The sequence below is a fragment of the Nothobranchius furzeri genome, chromosome 13 (genome assembly GCF_043380555.1).
Source record: "Nothobranchius furzeri strain GRZ-AD chromosome 13, NfurGRZ-RIMD1, whole genome shotgun sequence".
Lineage (NCBI taxonomy): Eukaryota > Metazoa > Chordata > Actinopteri > Cyprinodontiformes > Nothobranchiidae > Nothobranchius > Nothobranchius furzeri.
The window spans coordinates 66350943-66367680 of record NC_091753.1 but is presented as its reverse complement, the minus strand read 5'-3'; the positions used below and the strand labels follow the sequence as shown (position 1 = coordinate 66367680).

The 16738-nt window shown below is 43.0% G+C and overlaps 1 protein-coding gene across 3 annotated transcripts; it reads left to right on the top strand.

Annotated features, from left to right (window-relative positions):
- Positions 1-4320: 4320 nt before the first annotated feature.
- On the top strand, positions 4321-14511 carry LOC107395402 (uncharacterized). 3 transcript variants are annotated; one of them, XM_070543795.1, is made up of 2 exons: positions 4321-6406; positions 6733-14511. In XM_070543795.1, the coding sequence occupies exon 2, from the start codon at positions 9074-9076 to the stop codon at positions 13808-13810; it is 4737 nt and encodes a 1578-aa protein (XP_070399896.1). In that variant the 5' UTR covers positions 4321-6406; positions 6733-9073; the 3' UTR covers positions 13811-14511. The 3 variants fall into 3 exon arrangements, 2 of the variants coding, with proteins under 2 accessions (XP_070399896.1, XP_015830265.3); XR_001574160.3 differs by lacking the exon at positions 4321-6406 and having other exon boundaries at positions 6604-14360; positions 14460-14511; XM_015974779.3 differs by lacking the exon at positions 4321-6406 and having other exon boundaries at positions 6604-8379; positions 8479-14511.
- Positions 14512-16738: the final 2227 nt, after the last annotated feature.

The following is a 16738-nucleotide window of genomic DNA, read 5'->3' as shown; positions in this document are numbered from 1 at the left end:
ACAAACTCTGCAAAGTGTAAACTCTGTAGAGGGTGAGAGAATCAGACCATACAACACGGAAGCCATTTTCCTCTCACAAAGGAGCCGGGAGCTCATGGAGGGGTTTTTATTGAATCCAAAATGTTCACACCCACAAATACCATTAGCGTGCAACCCCTGCCTGACCAGTTTGGAATAACATCTTGGTCTTAGAATGCACAGGAAAACTTCAGATACTGGATCAAAATGCCTAAAGCAGAAAGGAGTTTCCTAAAACACCCAAACGTGAAAACAAATAACTAGGTCAGGGTTTTTCCTAACCACATTTAAGCAGCAAAGGTGAATGAACTCTTCACATAGACAAAGGAAAAGACTTCACAACAATAATGAACAATTAAAAATACCTAACATCGACTGTAAACTCGCAGATGAAAGTAAGCTGTGGAAGTGGCAGCCCCCACCATCCAGATCCAGTAATCAGAAGACGATCATGATTAGATGTTAAACGGCGCTCCAGTTAGCTACATTAAAAGAAAATGAAACGCTTTCTTCAGGCTCCCTCCAGACTCTGATGGTCACAGAAAAGGACACAACACCAGAGGCAACAGATGCTGTCAGTGAAACCTTCATATCTGTGATTTGGGACCTGTAGTTGGTCCCTTTTCTGCCATAGTTCTAAACATAACACACCTACATAACTATGACAACTTGGCATGCTAGCATAAGTAGCGTGTGGTGTTTTCATGGTGAGAGATGAAAGTTTTCGATTTAAAGAGCAAGTCACTCCAAATCAACATTTTTTTTTGCTGATGAACTTTATAAATGAGTGTCTGATCATGCTGCAGACACGTGTAGTCAATAATTTGGCAGTTCAGTGCATCTTAGTTAAAATTTAAATATTCTGCCTAAAACTGTCAGTGTTGCACCGTCGTCAGGTAAAAACTCTGCACTGCATTTGAATTTAAAGAGCAAGTCACCCCCTACTAGAAACTTACTTCACTCTCGCTTCATGTTTGAAAAATGCAACAAATGCTGTTGCCAGGCAGACCGAGAGGGCGGAGTCGCTAACAAACACATGCACACACAGGCTCACAATGGCATTATGACATCATAATGTACCAGTTTACATCATAGCATACCTCTTAGCCTATAGAGGTGGCAGATTTAAATTCAATTACAGTGCAGAGTTTTTACCTGACGACGGCGCAACACTGCCAGTTTTAGGCAGAATATTTAAATTTTAACTAAGATGCACTGAAGTGCCAAATCATGGACTACACGTGTCTGCAGCACAATTAGACACTTGTTTACATAGTTTATCAGCAAAAAAGTTGATTTAGGGGTGACTTGCTCTTTAAATCTGCCATCGCTATTGGCTAAGAGGTACACTATGATGTTAGATGGTACATTATGATGTCACAATGTCATGAGTGTGTGTGTATTTGTTAGCGTCTCCACCCTCTCGGTCTGCTAGGCAACATTTGTTGCATTTTTCAAACAGGAAGTGGGAGTTGAGTAAGAATCTGGCAGGGGGTGACTTGCTCATCAGAGCAGCTCAGTGCCACCAACAACAGGTCAGAACTTTCAGAACACACACACGTTGCCAAGACAACAAACGGTTCTATACCCAACAGTTGCCATTTCTCAATACACCATTTCTAAGTACACAAGGAGGCTAGTACGTTCTTGTGTACTTGACAGGTTCATAGCTAGTACAGCAGAAAGTCTGCTCTACTGAGGACGAGAACTAAACCGCACGTCAAGGCAACAAGCGCTGCTGCAGTTAAAGAAATGATTTAAAATTTAAAGTCTAGTTTGTCCTTCAAATAAAATTAATTAAATGGGGGAGAGTGGGGTAAGTTTAGCCCTATGAGTAAACTGACCAATGTACAGTTTCTAGGTTAAACCTGTCATTTAGAATTATCCTAAACGAAACTTAAAACTATATAAACAAGTCTAATTTAAGTGTGCTGTTCAAAAATATTAGGTAACACTTAATAAGGGTTCCTTTATTAAAGAGCAAGTCACCCCCAAATCAACAGTTTTTTCTGATGAGCTATATAAATGAGTGTGTAATCGTGCTATAGACATGTGTAGTCAATAATTTGGCACTTTAGTGCATCTTAGTTGAAGCTTCTTTCCGGAGTATTTCTCGTATCCGATGGCACCATCTAGTGGCTGTCAAGCATTTCACACATAAATTCTGTTGCTTTGTTTTTTTAAGATGGCGACTTCACGTTTATGTTTATAAATGTGCTTCTGTAGCCGACAAACAGCTAAAACACGCTGTTTTACGAGTATTATTCTCATGTCATGTTGTGTTCTCATATATTTATATTTTAGAGACTTTCTTGTCTGTTCATCAACTCTGCATCAGCTGAGGTATTCCTTAAATTTGAAGCAAGTAAGTGGTAGTCTAACGCTATATGTTAGTTCTGGTCGGCGCTCAGTTTCCTATTGCACGGAGCTCTGCGGATGGGGGGTGCTTAGCAAAAAAAAAGACGTGTCGCTTACATTTTATTACAGTACACGATAAGATAATCACTGATACGGATTACGTACTTCTGACAAATCATAGTTAATTTCTGAAAGGGGAAAACTCCGGAGAACAACTTTAAAATGTAAATATTCTGCATAAAACGGACACTGTTGTGCCCTCTTCTGGTATAAACTCTGCACTACATTTGAATTTAAATCTGCCATCGCTATTGGCTAAGGGGTGCCTTATGATGTTAGCTGGTACAATATGATGTCAATACCCCTGTGAGTCTGTGTGTGTGTGTATTTGTTAGCGGCTTCGCCCTCTCAGCCTGCCAGGCAATGCCTCCTTGTGGTGCATTTTTCAACAGGAAATGGGAGTGGAGATAGAATCTGAGTGATTGCTCTTTAAAGTTAAAACAAAGGGCTGGGGGGTGTCTGCTTAGTGATGCATTCCTTAATATTAACATTACTATTAAGCAGCTGTTAATTCTTTACTAGTTTATCAATGCCTAATAATGCAACAAGTAGCATTAATAAACGGACCCATATGTAAAGTGTTACCAGACACATTAGGGTTAGGGTTCCACCCCTCAAGGTTGCAGGGAAATATGAATTGCTGACAAACCCAAAGCAGGTTTTTGTGAAGTAACTGGACAATAGAGTGCACGTCACCTTAGGAGCACTAACAACAGCCCAATTTTAAGGCAGTGTAGGAGCCAAATATGTTGTTTCCTTTTCTTTGGTCTTGATGTTTTAATTGAAATGTGGGCGTGTCATTATTACTGGTTGGAATAAAGGTAGTGATGTCACTGTTGGCGTCAGACACTATTCCGGAAGGGCAAACAGGTTATTGACCGCTGTGGTGTGAAGACGTTTGAATGGGAAAGTAAGCGAATTACTCCTATCATTGTTTCACCTGGAATGTAATCAACATTAAACAAGAAGCATTAGCATAACAATTCCACGCTTAAGGCTGTTTTTTAAGCAAATAGTAATTTAATTAGTCAAAATCGGATTAACACAGCGCGTCAGCCAGGTCCCGGTCTAACAGCCTCAGAAGTTCGAGTACTGGGCTTGACTTCTACAGGCAGAATAGTGTCTCCTAGTGAGAGTTCTACTTGTCTTGTTATATTTATTTCATCAGTTCCTCTTTTGAAATTTGTCTCGACATCAAGGCTCTATCAACGCATTTAACTCTTAAATACCTTACTTGTGATCCAGCATACCGGTACAGCCCCTGACCTTTGAGTGGACGGACCCGGCTCGTGCTCGCAGAGGCCTTACTTTCATAGGGAACCAGACTGGACTATTCAAAGTGGGTCTAGTTCATGGCTTACCTCTTGCTGGTTTGGACCCAGGGATTGTGCTGGCCAGGTGAGGTCTCTCCACACTCTCCTGTTTTCTGGATCCCACCGAATTGGTGGCGAGGGGTATCGTAGAATTCTGATGTGCAGCAGAGCTTGCAGATTCAGATCCAGAGATGCTGCACAAGCCTTGTTGATTCCAGCCGGCTTCTGGGCTTAGGAGTAAAGGGTTCAACCTGAGCTAGGCTTAATCTCCCCTTATGAGAAAGGAGCAATCAGCTATACAATTATCTAAGTAGTTTTGATGAGTAAAATAACTCGCAGGAGACGATGTTTGTCTTTTGGGTTCTAATAAAGCGACCCTTTAAGTAAATCAAGAAATTTCAACACAGCTAAATCACCCAGAAGGCCACGGCAAAAATGATGAAGAAAATCAGCAAATCCATATAAAGTATTTTTTGTGAGTTTTGTTATTTTGTCTTTTTTTTTTTTTTGGTTAGTTAATGTAAAACAAGTAAAATCATTCCACTTCTAGTAAAACATTAGCATGTGTCTATTTAACTAAAGTTAAATGCAATTCAAACTAAAGCATACAATCTAAATATGAGATTATAAATCAAATATCAAACTGAAAGAATGTAAAATTAAAATGTGTTTAAAATCAAGCAGTTAAACAGGCTCAAAATTCAAAAGATGAAAACAAGTCAAATTATAAACTGAAGGCTATTATGGGAGAAATGTTAAGCAATTAAGATTAGCAATTAAAGGGGTGTAAAATTAAGAGTAATTGAGTTATTTTACAATTAGGAAAAATAATTGATTACGTTTGGACTAATTTTAGTATTTTACATCCCCTATAGTTAGATGGTTAAAATCCTTTAATGAGCCTTTGAGCGCCGCTGAGCTTCTCTTCTACCGGTGTTGGTCAGCACCTCTCAAACGCTGGTTAGGATTAGGGTTAGGTTATACACATATGGCTATGTATATGAATAAATGCTGCGCCTCCGAGGCACTGGCCCTTTAAGCCATCTCGATGCGGCCCGTGTTTGCAACACTCGTTGGTTCGGGTTCTAGGAGCATTCTCTGGGGTTCTGCGAGGCTCTCTGCCTTCAAGTTACAGAAGGACAGTTGCACGAGAGAGCCACGTTTGTTGATCACTTTCATAGCAAAATTCGCCACGCTTTTTTGGCTCATGAGAGGACCTCCATCAGACACTGGCATCATTAACCGTTCACTTCATAGGTGTAACCACAGCTGGTGCTGTTATGAGTTCAAAAGTTGTAACTACATCACGACTCTTAGGCAGAGTGACATGAAGTTGTTCTCGCTTTTGGCACAGATGTGCCATCACATTCTGAAATTAGATCAAGGTGAAGCCAAGTTTATGCTTTTACAGGTGCAAAACATGTCGATAACATTTAAAACCAGATGTCATCGCCTCCGCTGTGGTTTTCAGTTATTAGCGGGCTGACGCACGTTCCGTGCATATCAAAGTCTGCTTCTAGCAGGAAGGTTCAGGTGTCAGCACCCGGTCCCAACGAACATTCTGTCTCTTCTTTGTTCACTGTGAGTTGCTGTTCATACAGACAGGGCCAGGGTGATAGCCTTGAGGTGGCCCTCACCACATAAGGCATACTTACCAGAAGTTTCTTTCAATCACAGAGACCGCAAAATGGAGGGTGCTTGCAAAATTTATGGTCACATTGAAAGAAATCTGTACTGTTGCCTAGATTCATCCAGTCCAATGGCCTTCATCTGAACCCTTTGACTTATACAGTTTAGTAAAAGGTATTTGTTTACCTGACAAGTTTCAGCTAGTAGCTCTAGCCATCCTCAGAAATTGCTGGTGATGGTGGCGTCACTTCCTTTTAACCGCGGGCAGCAGAGGACGGTGCTGTCTGTAAGTAACTGTGGAAAGGCTCTGTAAGTAAGTGGTTGTTCTTGCATGGTTTTAATTTGATTTTATAGTTTTGTACTGCATGCTTTTATTTTGACGGACCAGCAGAGGAAATAAGGGAGAGCAGAGAAGGCCAACTGACTTTTGCTTGGAAACTGACAGCCAAACAGACAGGACTGGGCCTCTATACCCTTCCTTTTGACAATTAAGCGCCTAGCTGGAATTGGGAACGAGGTATTGTTTGATGCATGTGTTTTATGTGGATTGATGTGATTTTCTATGTATGTTGTTGTGTTTAAAGTGGTTAAATGCAGAACATTGGTAACAACCATCTCAACCATAGAGCCAGGTGAACACCCATGCTAATATTAGCCGTTGTGTGGTTCTAATGCTTGGACTTAGTTTTAATATTGGTTTTAGCTTTCAACATGTTTGTGCACGTTTTTGATCTCACTCAACCTACTATTAATGTAGATTCAATAATATTGTGAATGGTTATATGGCATAAAGGTCATCTTTGTAAGAGCTCATTATAATTTCATTTATCTGTTTTATTTAGCTCTTACGGTGTTTCAAGAAAGAAAAGGTGGATTTATGTTCAAAATAAGGATGCCAGCTGAACATGAATAAAAATTCCTTGAGAAACATCAGTACGCTTCACCATTGTCTGGCTGGGTTCGCTACACTGTCCTCTACTGCCCGTGTCCTCCTTGCTGATGACACAGTCCCATGAGTGATCCAATGTGTATGTTCCATCGTCTCTGTTCATGGTCCTGTGCACACGCCTCCTTATCTCTAGTGCTTCTTTTATCCATCTTTATATATATGTGTATATATATATATATATATATATATATATATATATATATATATATATATATATATATATATATATATATATATATATAATCTCTGAGGATGGCTAGGTCTACTAGCTGAAACTTGTCAGGTAGACAAATAACTTTTACTAAACTGTGGAAGAAAAGAGCAAAACAACAGATTATACACAAGAACACAGTACAAATGCATCCATCCATCCATCCATTTTCTGAACCCGCTTTGTCCACGCAGGGTCGCGGAGGGGGGGCTGGTGCCTATCTCCAGCGGTCAATGGGCAATCAGGCGGGGCACACCCTGGACAGAGAGCCAGTACATCGCAGGGCAACACAGAATCACACAGGACAAACAATCAAGCACACACACACTCACACCTAAGGACAATATGGACAACCAATTAACCTAACAGTCATGTTTTTGGACTGTGGGAGGAAGCCGAAGTACCCGGAGAGAACCCACGCATGCACAGGGAGAACATGCAAACTCCATGCAGAAAGATCCCAGGCCGGGAAGCGAACCCAGGACCTTCTTGCTGCAAGGCAACAGCTCTAACCAGTACAAATCCACAAAAGAGCATTTCCTGCTGTTAAATAAAGACAAAAAGTTTATTTTCATCAAAACGTTGGTTACGTATCGTAACCCCAGATTCTATGAGTCTAGTCGCAGCCCTTAAGCGAGCTGCTATTGGAAGGATGATCTCAGCATCAGCCAATCACGAAGAGCTTAAATGTACGCCCACTAATAGTGGGCCCCCTTGGGGGGATATAAGTGGAGCGACTCCACTGTTCGCCTCCGATGGCTCTTAGTCCTAACAGAACCAGTGGGGCCAGTGGATTAAGGGCTGCGACTAGACTCATAGAATCTGGGGTTACGATGCATAACCAACGTTCTATTTTGTCTAGTCTTAGCCCTTAAGCGAGCTGCTATTGGAATAATGCGCAGCTGGATGGGTTTACGCCACACTGGTTAGCTCAACCAATGAACCCCCAACACGTCTTCTTTTTAGTGAGGGACACTCAGCCTCAGTCCAGGCTCGAAGGCTGAGGCAGCCAAAAATAAGAGTGGAGCCCCCACTAAAAAATAACATCCACAAAAGAATGAAAACCATTCAAGCAGGGCTGATGAGATGCCATAAAGCGTTCATTCAGCCTGCTGAGGTCCAAGCACTGAACGAGTGACGGAACCTGAAGACACATCTCGTAAATAATAACGAGTAAAAGAACAGGGTGATGCCCATGAAGCAGCCTGACAAATGTCTTCCATTGACACACCACTGAGGAGCGCAATAGAAGAGGAAATCCCTCTGGCTGAGTGAGCCCTGAGTGTCTCAGGAGGAACCCGCCCTGCTGATGTGTACGCGAGTGAAATGGCGTCACATAGCCAGTGTGAAAGACGCTGGGACGACAGCGCCTGCCCAAGGGAAGACTCCCTGTAGTGCACAAACAGGCTCTGTGAGCGGCGAATCCCCGAAGTGCGTGACACATATCGTGCGAGCGCGCGCACCGGGCAGAGAAGATGGGAAGCCGCCTCCTCCTCAGAACTATGGGGAGGAGGAAAAAGTCCAGCCAATGAAATTGCCCTGGATTTGAAGGAAGCAGTAATGCTTTTGGGCACAAAGGCTGGTGTAGCTGTCGCAGTTAAATGTGGTTATTCATTGTCATTTGTTTGATTTAACTGTGGAAATATTTAATTTAATTTCTTTGTTGATTTGACGCCACCTGCTGGCTGGATTGAAATTTGACACTGGAAGGTGCGCGCGAGCGGAGCGAATGATTAACTGACACAAGCACGGAGAAGCGACCAGAAGAAGCTCACATCGGATAAAGAAAAGTGGACATGGACTGAAATTGCTTGTGAATATTAAGTGGAGAGGCGCACACGGTGTGTTTGTATATTTATCTGTATTGCATTAATATCTGAGTTATAAGTTTATGTTTCTAAAATTAATATTTGTATTTATTGTTGTTCATTTCACCGTAGTTTTTCACGGTGTTTGCTGGTAACAAGAAGATAAAGAACCAGTTGAACATCAGTTGGAGCATGGCGTTTTATTCCACAAAAAACAAAATATCCTTCATGAGCAGTTACAGTGAAAAACGTGTCCTGTTAAGAAGTACGCAGCCAGAGCCCTGCATGCCATGCTTTGAAGACGGCAGTCCACAGTCTGCGGCCCAATCCACATGAAATAAAGAGGGCCGATACGACGTTTTGGGAATTGAGCAGTTTTGCAGAGCCTTTCAACATCATACGAAACCAGGTCAGACTGTATCTATGAGTTAAAAAAAAACGGACATTAACGGTGTATGCTACAGACATTGAATGCTGTTTAAAAAACGGACATTAACGTGTATGCTACAGATATTGAAAGTTGTTTAAAACGGACATTAACGTGTATGCTACAGATATTGAAAGTTGTTTAAAACGGACATTAACGGTGTATGCTACAGATATTATTGAAAGTTTGTTAAAAAGAAAAAAGGTTTGTTACTATTTTACAGTTTGAAATTTGAAGTAGTGTTCTCATGTTAAGTTTTCTTTCATTGTTCTTAGCTGTTGGTTTAAAATATTGTTCACAATGGAGCAGGGTGTACAAGAAACTCGTGTTTTAGAGGAAGTACTTGTAGCTTTAGAATTTGAAAAGTTACATTTAGAAAAGAAATTAGAAACTGAAGTTGAAGATGCAGAAAGAGAGGAAGTTGAAATACGCTTAGGTGAAATTTATGCAGACCTTGAAATACATAAAATAGGTTTGACTCAGCCATCATCCCAACCTGAGACAGAAGTGAGACGCTCAGAGCGTCAAAGAAAACTAACAGAAAAAATGCGTGACTTTAAACAGTCTGAGATAACAAGTAAAGAAAGAAAGTTTATGTCAACATATGTAAACTTTAAAGCAGAGATTCAACTCTCTAGGTCCAAACTTAAAAAGGAATGTTCAAAAGCAGAGTTAACTGAAATGATCAAATCAGTAGGAAAATGTGAATCTGACCTACAGCAAGATTATGTAGCTTTACGTACACTGACTACTCCATCTCAAGATTTCAGAAGAAAGATGGATAGCTGTTCTTCAGTTTCCACTGAAATGATGTTGCTTCTGAAAAGGCGCTATGCAGATGTTGATAAGGAGTTTGATGCAATTGCTGTAAAAGACTCACTCCTTCAGTTGCTTCAGAGAGAAGATGCTAAGTCAATGTATGGCTCAACTGTGTCTAGGGCTGAAAAAAGTAGCCAGAACAGTTATAGTAAGCAAGGAAGTCAGGTATCTGCAAAGAAAGCAGAGGCAGCTGCACGGTTGGCATCTAAACGAGCTGAAATAAGCAGGGAAAAGGAAATTTCTGCCCAAAGAAAGGAGATATTAGCTCAACAAGAGAGATTAAAATTGTTGGAAAAGCAAAGAGATCTTGAGGTTATTGAGGCTGAATACAATGTGTATGCTGAAGAGGAATCAAAATTGAATGCTGAAATAAGAAACAGTGAAGTAAAAGGTACTTTGTCTTTTAGTCAGCTTCCCAAACCTCTTAACAGTCCTCCATACACCCAAGCTATCCAGAGTACGGCACCTCCTAACTTTGAAGGTATAACCAACAAGATCCCAAAATATCTTCCAGTGCCCAAGTGTGATACTAGAGTAGCGTCAAAAGAAAGTGAGTTATCTCTAGTTCAAGCTTTAAAGGAGTCTTTAGCAATGACTAGACTTCCAATACCAGAGCCATTTACCTTTACAGGAGACCCACTGAAGTTTACTGAGTGGAGCACTTGCTTCAAGGCTCTTATTGAGACTAGTTGCACAAATTCAGCCCATAAACTTTTCTACTTGAAGAAATACATTAATGGAGAAGCTCTTGGTGTTTTAGAAGGGACATTCTATCGCAGTGATGAGGAAGCTTACAACCAAGCTTGGGATGCTCTGAACAACCGTTATGGCCACCCATTTGTAGTTCAAAGAGCTTTTCGGGGAAAGCTAAGCAGTTGGCCAAAGATCGGACCAAAAGAGTCACTAAAGCTGAGAGAGTTTAGTGATTTCCTTGTTTCCTGTAAGAATGCTATGCCCCATGTTCAGGGCCTCAAAGTGTTGGATGATTGTGAGGAGAATCAAAAATTATTACTGAAACTTCCTGATTGGGCAACAACCCGCTGGAACCGTCATGTGTCAAAACTGTTAGATGAAGGAAAGGAATATCCAGGTTTCACAGAGTTTGCTGACTTTGTGGCAGAAGAAGCACGAATAGCATGCAATCCAGTTTCTTCTTTGTTTGCCTTAAAGAACACATTTGAAAAACCTGAAAAGGAACAAAAACGTCAGAAAGCCAGTGTCCTGATGACAACAACGAATGTGTCTACAAATGAAAAGGCCACAGCTGCAACACAGATCAACAAAAAATCCAAACCCAACCTTTCCTCAACTCAGAATAAAAGGCAAATTGAATGCATCTGCTGCAGGCAAAATCACTTTATTTACAAATGTGACAAGTTTACAGCAATGTCTCTTGAAGAAAAGAAGCAGTTCATTATCGACAACAATATGTGCTTTGGTTGTCTTCGTGTTGGTCACATATCCAAGAACTGTCAACAAAGAGTAACATGTAATGTTTGCAAGCGGAAGCACCCTTCTCCTCTTCATGAAGATCATCCACAACCAGATAAGCCTGAGATGTTACCGAAAGAGGAAAATGCAGCCACTGTATCATGCAGTGTGAAATTGGACAACAGTGATTGCACTTCAATGATTGTCCCAGTTTGGCTTTCTTCTTCAACAAATAGACCAGAGACATTGGTTTATGCTTTGCTAGACACCCAAAGCAGCAATACATTTATTGATCAAAATGTTTGTGAAAAATTACAAGCAAGAACAGGACCCGTTAAATTAAAGCTGACAACCATAACTGACAGGTGTTCTATTGTGCCTAGTCAAAGAGTGGAAGGACTGAGAGTTAGAGGGTACCACTCACAAGAGTATATTGAGTTGCCACCTACATATACTCGAGAATACATTCCACTTGAGAAAAACAGTATTCCAACTCGAGAGACTGCAAAAAAATGGCCCCACCTACTCAGCATTGCAAATGAAATGCCAGATCTCTTGGACTGTCCTGTAGCTCTCCTCATTGGTTATGACTGTACAAGAGCTCTAAAACCAAGGAAGGTCATACCAGGAGAGGATTATGATCCCTATGCAGTTAAAACAGACTTGGGATGGAGCATTGTGGGACCCATTAAGCCATGGACAGGTTCAGTGGGCGCAACTGGGACCTGCCATCGTGTAATAGTAAAGGAATTGCCATCTATTACACCTGCATCTGTGATTAAAGCACTTGAAGCTGATTTTCTGGACACTAACCCCAAAGAAGGGAACATATCTCAAGAGGACATTCAGTTTTTAGAGATGCTAAATGAAAATATTCACTACAATGAGCAAGGTCATTTAGAAATGCCTTTACCTTTTAAAGAACGTCCACAGCTTCCCAATAACAAGCAGCTTGCAACAGTTCGTCTGAAATATTTGAAAATGAAAATGGACAAGAACCCCAAGTACAAAGAAGATTACATAAAGTTCATGAATAATGTGTTTAAAGATGGTGATGCAGAGGAAGCAGAAGAAACACCACAGGATGGTAACACATGGTACATTCCACACCACGGTGTGTATCACCCCAGAAAGCCAGAAAAAATTAGAGTTGTTTTTGACTGCTCTGCTAAACATGAAGACACCTCTTTAAATGACCACTTACTTACAGGCCCAGACTTGATCAATACTCTGGCAGGAGTATTGTGCAGATTCCGAGAGAACAGAATCGCAATAATGTGCGATGTGGAGAAAATGTTTCACCGCTTCCATGTTAATCCAGAGGATCGAGATTTCTTAAGGTTTTTGTGGTGGAAGGATGGAAATACAAATACTGAGCCAAAGGAATATCGCATGCGAGTGCATGTGTTTGGTGCAGCGTCATCGCCTGGATGTGCTAAATTTGGCATGAAACATCTCGCCAGAAGAAACGAAAAGGACTACCCACTGGCAGCCAGTTTCATTCACAAAAACTTTTATGTGGATGATGGGCTTCTCAGTGTTGAAACAGATAAGAAAGCCAAGCAGCTAGTCTGTGAAGCACTCAAACTCTGTGTTAAAGGGAAGTTGCGTTTGCACAAATTTGTGTGCAACAACAAAGAGGTCATGAGTGTTATTCCTGAAAGTGAACGAGCTGGCAACACTACGGATGTAAACATGAACTACTCTGAAGTTCCAATGAAAAGTGTGCTGGGAGTAAAATGGAATGTGGAAGCCGATGTGTTCACATTCAGTGGAGCCCTCAAAGAAAGGCCAGCCACACGCCGAGGAATTCTAGCAACAGTAGCAAGTGTGTATGACCCGTTAGGATTTCTTTCACCCTACACTTTGATAGGAAAACAAGTACTCCAGGAAATGTGCAAAAGTGGAGTTGGATGGGATGAACCTGTTCCTTCCGCACTGGAAACCAAGTGGAAAGCTTGGCTCTGTGACTTGGAAAATCTTCGAAAGGTCGAAATACCTAGATGCCTCTTTCCTGAGAACCTAGGCAAAATCAAAAGGGTTGAGCTGCATCATTTTTCTGATGCTAGCAGCAGTGGCTATGGACAATGCTCATACATTAGGTTTGTTACAGATGAACAAGTGCATTGTGCTCTAGTTATGGGTAAAGCCAGAGTGGCACCTATAAAAATAGTCACAATCCCGCGCCTCGAGCTCACTGCAGCTGCAGTTTCTGCTTTTGTTAGTAACTTTCTTAGAGCAGAGCTTGAGCGGAAAATCGATGAGGAGTTTTTCTGGACAGATTCTCAAGTGACTCTTGGGTACATAAAAAACGATGCTCGTCGCTTTCATGTGTTTGTTGCAAATCGAGTTCAAAAAATAAGAGACACTACAGACCCAAACCAATGGTTTTACATTAAAGCTGATCAAAATCCAGCTGACCACGCATCTAGAGGCCTCAAGGTGGCAGAGCTAATAAACTCAAACTGGCTCACTGGACCTAAATTCCCTTGGGAAAGAGAAATTATCACGAACCAACAATCTCCAGAACTTCTTGTTGGTGACCCAGAGGTAAAAGTTCTTAAAACAGATGCTATTGAGCAAGACAGGTTTCTTGAGAGGTTCATGAAATGCTCTGATTGGATCACAGCACTTAATGTGGTAGCAAGGATTAAAAGTCTTGCAAAAAGAGACAAATCAGGAGCCATCAGTGTGAAAGAAAGACAAATGGCTGCTTCTGTACTCTTCCAGCTAGCACAGAAGGAAGCTTTTGAAGAGGAACTCAGATGGTTTAGTGAGAAAGGTTAAGATCCAAGTAGGTCAAAGAGATTTAGGGAACAAAGGTGAACGTCTGAGACAACTATCTTTTCTGGAGAGACCTGTTCAAAAACTAGTGGTTTTGGTTAAAAGTGAGTCCTAAACTACAGTAAAGTACAAAATTTGATACAACATTAAAATGTGATATTTGAGTTTATCAAGTTACTGATTTCTGTGTGTTTCATAACAAAGGTTTATGGTTGATAGTTATTTTATTGAAAATTACAAGATTTAAAGTTCTTTAATGTGTAGTGAATTTCAATCATTGTAATTTTGGTGGCAGTGTAGCTGTCGCAGTTAAATGTGGTTATTCATTGTCATTTGTTTGATTTAACTGTGGAAATATTTAATTTAATTTCTTTGTTGATTTGACGCCACCTGCTGGCTGGATTGAAATTTGACACTGGAAGGTGCGCGCGAGCGGAGCGAATGATTAACTGACACAAGCACGGAGAAGCGACCAGAAGAAGCTCACATCGGATAAAGAAAAGTGGACATGGACTGAAATTGCTTGTGAATATTAAGTGGAGAGGCGCACACGGTGTGTTTGTATATTTATCTGTATTGCATTAATATCTGAGTTATAAGTTTATGTTTCTAAAATTAATATTTGTATTTATTGTTGTTCATTTCACCGTAGTTTTTCACGGTGTTTGCTGGTAACAAGAAGATAAAGAACCAGTTGAACATCAGTTGGAGCATGGCGTTTTATTCCACAAAAAACAAAATATCCTTCATGAGCAGTTACAGCTGGGTTGGGGCATAAAACAGCAGACCCGCCATCCTCCCGGATCCTGAGGCATGCGGGAGCCACTGAGAGGGCGGCCAGGTCGCTCACTCTCTTGACTGATGCCAGAGCCAGTAGCAATGCAGTTTTAAGCGACAGGAACCTAAGTGAGACCTGGTCCAAGGGCTCAAATGGGGCTTTAGATAAGCCGTGCAGAACCACCGTGAGGTCCCACTGGGGAAATAGCGGCCGGGACACAGGTCTGTTCCTTCTGACGCCTTTTAGAAAACGTTTCGTGAGGGGATGACTGAAAACAGATCTATCCCCAAAGCCCTGATGACAGGATGAGATAGCTGCAGCATATGTCTTAATAGTGCTGAATGCGAGGCCCCTGTCCATCAGTATCTGCAGAAACGATAGGACATCCACCAGCTGGCAGGAGAGCGCTTGAATATTCCGCTCTGCGCACCAGTTCTGGAAAGCTGCCCATTTAGCAGCGTAAGATGCCACGGTAGAGGGCGCTCGTGCACTCTGAATCGTGGCCACCACATCATGCGGCAGCCCAGAAGCCTCTAAGCGTGACCGCTCAGCAGCCAGACCCAAAGACGCTGGCCTATTTCGGGAGGATGTCTGAATATTCCATCCGCCTGGAGAGGGGCATCCTCCCTCCACGGCAGCCTCCACAGGGAGCCGGACACTAGCGCTTGCAGGTCCGTAAATCATGACGCGGACAAGCGTCTGGGAGCCACCAGAATCACCAAAAGCTGTTCTGACCGAACTCGGTCCAGGAGCCGGGGAATCAGAGGGACTGGTGGAAACGCATAGAGGAGCGTTCGAGGCCAGGGCTGGTGTGAGAAGGCGTCCGCCCCGAGTGGGGATCGGTCCCGGGGACTCAGGGAAAACCACAGGCGACACTGAGCGTTTTCGCGAGCCGCGAACAGATCCACAGAAGGTACCCCGAACCTGATCCAGATCTGCGATACCAGCACAGGATGTAGACGCCAGTCGGAGTCGCGGGGTCCCCCTCTCGACAGGATGTCTGATGCTACATTCAGGACCCCCGGGATGTAGGTGGCCTTGATGGACAGCAGGTGGCCATGTGCCCAACACAGTAAATCTGTGGCTACATGCAACAGAGGGAGAGACCGAACTCCCCCTTGGCGATTTATGTAGGCTGCCGCCACCCGGTTGTCCGTGTGAACTTCGACATGACGGCCCTCGAGAAGGGCAGCGAAGTGTCTGATCACATTCCTCACTGTCATCAGCTCCAACACATTTATGTGCTCGTGCGTGTGGGAGGGCCAGCGATCTGCCACCGTATGGGACAAGCACATGCCCCCCCACCCCAAAAGTGACGCATCCGTAAACACAGACACGTGTGACGCAGGACGTCCGATGGGAACTCCGTGTGAGAGGGTGCAGGGGTTCCCCCAGTGAGTGAGGTCCCCGCCCACTGAGGGGGGAACCCTCAACATACGTTTCTTCTGACGTATTGGGTGCACCCGGAGGCGGATGAACCAACGTTGCAGGCACCTCGTGTGCAGCAACCCTAGCGGCACCACAGCGTGGGCTGCAGCCATCAATGCCCAGAAGTTTCATGATTAACAGGGCTCTCACGATCCTGCGGGGTTGCACACGGGAGATCACCACGATGAGATCTGCCGCTCTCACCGGCGACAAACGTGCTCTCATCAGGGAGGCTTTCAGCTCCACCCCGAGAAACACAATTGACTGGGACGGAAGGATGGAGCTCTTCTCCCAGTTTATAGAAAACCCCAGGGTTGACAGATGCTCTGTTAACTTCCTGGTCTGTTCCGACGCCTCGTCCTCGGACCGAGCGCACAGGAGCAGGTCGTCCAGGTAAAATAAAACTCTCATTCCCGCTGTGCGCAGCGGCTGCAGCGCGGTCTCCAGACATTTGGAGAAAGTGTGCGGGGCTAGCGAGTAGCCGAAAGGGAGGCGATTGAACTGGTATTGAACTCCCTTGAATGAGAAGCGCAGGAACTTCTGGTGCCTGGGAATTACCGGGATGTGGAAGTATGTGTCTTTCAGGTCTATTGACGTGAACCAGTCTCCAGAACGCACGTATTCCAGGACTTGCCTCATTGTCAACATGCGGAAATGCATCACTGCTATGGAGCAGTTGAACAGGAAAAGGTCGAGAATCTGTCTCATTCCTCCCAACTTCTTCG